The 4050-nt window shown below is 47.0% G+C and overlaps 1 protein-coding gene across 1 annotated transcript in view; it reads left to right on the top strand.

Moving 5' to 3' along the window:
* CTTN (cortactin) overlaps positions 1 to 4050 on the top strand; it is a 34242-nt gene that overhangs the window by 26264 nt on the left and 3928 nt on the right. The window contains exon 17 of the mRNA XM_006861040.1: positions 2367 to 2479. Within this exon, the coding sequence (XP_006861102.1) occupies positions 2367 to 2479 (113 nt within the window). The remainder of the gene's footprint in view (positions 1 to 2366; positions 2480 to 4050) is intronic.

Here is a 4050-nt window from a genome sequence, read left to right as displayed (position 1 = left end):
AGATGGTGAGTGTGTGTGCTGTAGTTGTGTACAGTTGTGTGTGTGTGCTGTAGTTGTGTAGGGTGTGTGAGTGTGTGTGCTGTAGTTGGGTACAGTTGTGTGAGTGTGTGTGCTGTAGTTGGGTACAGTTGTGTGAGTGTGTGTGCTGTAGTTGTGTACAGTTGTGTGAGTGATAAAAGCCACAGCTGTGTTCATTGTCACCATCAGCACCCACTCCCCAGGGTGGCTGGTCAGGCCCCTCACAGGTCACATGTCTTGTCCAGGCTCAGACTACTTTTTATAAGGTTTTTACCATCTGTCCAGTTTTTCCACAAGGATTCCAAGCAACATAGAAAATGCTGTGTTTAAAATATTGCAGTTCTCGAAATAAACATTAAGGTTGCTTGTACTAGGAGATGGGAGCCCTGGTGTGGCATTGTGGGTTAATGCACCAGACTGCATAGCCATTTGAACTGCAAGGTCAGCAGTTCAAGCTCACCAGTTGCTCCATGGAAACTCTATACAGGGTCGCTATGATTCAGAACTGACTTGATGGCACTTAACAACAACATGCTATAGGATAAGCACTGGACTGCTAACCGTAAGGTCAGCAGTTCAGACTCTGAGTCACTCGGAAACCCTATACAGGATTGCTGTGAGTCAGAACTGACTTAACGACCATCAGAATTTCTAGCTTATCTCCTGGGTCTACAGATTTCAGACTCAAGATGGTTGGAATACCCTGTTGCTATTCCAAAGCTCCTTCCACATTTCTAGACACTTATTACTGCAACACCCCACTTAGCTGCAACTGATCAAATGGAGGGCTCCAAGTTCCCAGTTTCCTGGGATGGACAGACCAGTGCCACGGACTGGGTGCTTTAGAAGCTCAGAAATAGATCGTCTCACAGCTTTGGAAGCCAGAGGGGTTCACACCATGTTTTATTCCTGTTTCCATATTTTCATTCTGGGGCTCCCACTGTTGGTAGTGACCCTTGGTGTACCGTGGCTTGTAAAAGCCTCTTCATAAGGCTGGCTTTCCTCTGTGTGTCCAGGCCTCTGCATATCTTCTTCCTTGGCGCATAATGACTATGTTGGTGTATTCTTGGGCCCTCACCAGCTGCCTCCTGGTGGTTGTGACCAGAAGGGCTTGTGCACTGTTCTGTGTGTGTTGTGTGTGCAGTTGGGTGCAGCGTGGATTTAGCCGATGTTGGGTGTTGTCGATCCCTGGGATAGCAGATGGTATAGACTCTTGCCCACTGGGTGTGGCGGCTGGGTGGTATGGACAGGGTTACCGTCTCCTGTCAGGTGAGGCATGAAGAGAAAACACATGCAAAAGAGAAGGGAAACAAACAATCCCAAAATAGTAAAGGTGCTGGGTAAGCAGACAACAACTGAAAAAAACAAACCCAGAAAAGAGAGGAAAATAAAGAGAAACAAGAAAAAGATTTCAACCCAAGAAGAAGAAGGAGTAACAAGGAAACCGACCAGAGAGGAGTGAAAAAAACAACAAAATGAGGGATAAAAAGAAGAAAGGAAAAAAGCTGAAGTTGGGGAAGAGAAACAGCAAAAAAGAAAATATAGAACATTCAGAAAGCAAGAGAATCAGCCAAAACAATGAAAGTGAAACAAAACACAACCAAATCAGAGCAGGTGCCAGACCCAGAGAGGAGACAACGGGGTCTCTAGCCAGCCCAGGAGCTCAGGTCGTGGGTGGGTAAGGGACGAGATGGTACCACTCAACCCTCATGGAGTTCTGTAGCGCTAGATGCTGTCTATTCTGGGCACCCAGTCTGGTCTGGAAGTAGTTTGTGCAGACCCCAAAGCAGCCGGGGCATCAGGGTAATTTCCATCCCCGAGGGGAGCTGAGGGTGAGAGGGCTTCTAGTCCAGGGCTGACCAGAATGCGCCACCCCTTGGCATGCTGCTGGCTACCCACACCCTTTGATGCAACTTGGACCGTCTTTTGATGCTTTGTGCATTATTCACTATTTTGCTCAGAGAATCCTTCAATATTGAATTCAGGTCTTGAGTTTTTTTCCTTCAGTTCTTTCAGCTTGAGAAATGCTGAGCGTGTTAAGATCTCTGCACATTTCTAAAGCTGCCCTTGAACTTGCCTGTTCAGCTCTTTTACATCATCCTTCCTTCCCATCGCTTTAGGGTCAAGAGCAAGTTTCAGCTCTCTGCTCCTCCCCGTTCGACAGGCAGCCGCAGCTTCTCTTTCAGTACCAGCCGCATCCCTGAGTCAAGATGGTGAAGGTTGGAGTCAACGGATTTGGCCGTTTTGGGCTCCTGGTCACCAGGGCTGCTGTTAACTCTGACAAAGTAGAGGTTGTTGCCATCAACGACCCCTTCACTGACCTCAATTACATGGTATATATGTTCCAGTATGATTCCACCCATGGCAAGTTCAATGGCACTGTTAAGGCTGAGAACGGGAAATTTATCATCAATGGGAAGCCCATCTCTATCTTCCAGGAGCGAGATCCCGCCAACATTAAGTGGGGGTGATGCTGGTGCTGAATATGCTGTAGAGTCCACCAGTGTCTTCACAATCTTGGAGAAGGCTGGGGCTCACTTGAAGGGTGGTGCCAAAAGGGTCATCATCTCTGCCCCTTCTACTGATGCCCCCATGTTTGTGATGGGCGCGAACCATGAGAAGTATGACAACTCCCTCAAGATTGTCAGCAATGCCTCCTGCACCACCAACTGTTTGGCTCCTCTGGCCAAGGTTATCCATGACAATTTTGGCATTGTGGAGAGACTCATGACCACAGTCCGTGCCATCACTGCCATGCAGAAGACTGTGAATGGTCCCTCTGGGAAACTGGCGTGATGGCCATGGGGCTGCCCAGAACATCATCCCTGCATCTACCAGTGCTGCCAAGGCTGTGGGCAAGGTCATACCTGAACTGAATGGGAAACTTACTGGCATGGCCTTCCGTGTCCCTACTCCTAACGTGTCTGTTGTGGACCTGATCTGCCACCTGGAGAAAGCTGCCAAATATGATGACATCAAGAAGGTGGTGAAGCAAGCATCAGATGGACCCCTAAAAGGTATCCTGGGTTACACTGAAGACCAGGTCATATCCTGTGACTTTTACAGTGACACCCATTCTTCCACCTTTGATGCTGGGGCTGGCATTGCCCTCAACAACCACTTTGTCAAGGTCATTTCCTGGTATGACAATGAATTCGGCTATAGCAACAGGGTGGTGGATCTTACGGTCCTCATGGCTTCCAAAGAATAAGAGCCCCCTGGACCACCAGCCCCAGCAACGGCACTAGAGGAAGAGAGAGGCCCTCAGCTGCTGGGAGTCCTTACCCCAACTCTCATCCCCCTACACACTGAGAAACTCCCATCCTCAGTTTCCATCCAGACCCCCTGGAGAAGGGGAGGGGCTTAGAGAGCCCAGTCTTGTTATGTACCACCAATAAAGTACACTATCCAGCCAAAAAAAGAGCAAGTTTCAGAGTCTCTTCTGCCATGTACTTTGGTCTTCCTTTCCTGTCTTTTTAATGACCTTTTGCTTTTTTTCTGTAGGATGTTCTTGACGTCATTCCACAATTCTGGTCTTTCATTATTACTGTCTAATGCATCTAATCTGTTCTTGAGATGGTTTCTAAATTCAGGTGAGATGTGTTCAGGGTCATATTTTGGCTCTCATTGATTTGTTTTAATGTTTTCTTCAGCTTCAGCCTGAACTTGCATACGAGCAATTGATAGTCTATTCCACAGTCTGCTGATGTGTTCCACAGTTTTGGGTGATGATACGGAGCTTTTCCACCATCTCTTCCCACAGATGTAGTCAATTTGATTTCTATGTATTCCATCTGGTGAGGTCCATGTATATAGTCATCTTTTTTGTGGTTTAAATGAGATATTGGCAACGAATAAGTCATTAATCTTGCAAAATTCTTATGCGATCTCCAGCATCATTTCTATTACCAAGGCCGTATTTTCCAACTACAGATGCTGCCTTTGTTTCCAACCTTTGCATTCCAATCACCAGTAATGATCAATACATCATGATTACGTAGTGGTAGAATTCTTCAATCTCATCATCACTGA

This window comes from Chrysochloris asiatica, unplaced genomic scaffold, assembly GCF_000296735.1.
Source record: "Chrysochloris asiatica unplaced genomic scaffold, ChrAsi1.0 scaffold00040, whole genome shotgun sequence".
NCBI classification, from domain to species: domain Eukaryota; kingdom Metazoa; phylum Chordata; class Mammalia; order Afrosoricida; family Chrysochloridae; genus Chrysochloris; species Chrysochloris asiatica.
The sequence above is the reverse complement of the archived record's forward strand: the minus strand, read 5'-3'. Positions and strand labels throughout refer to the sequence as shown.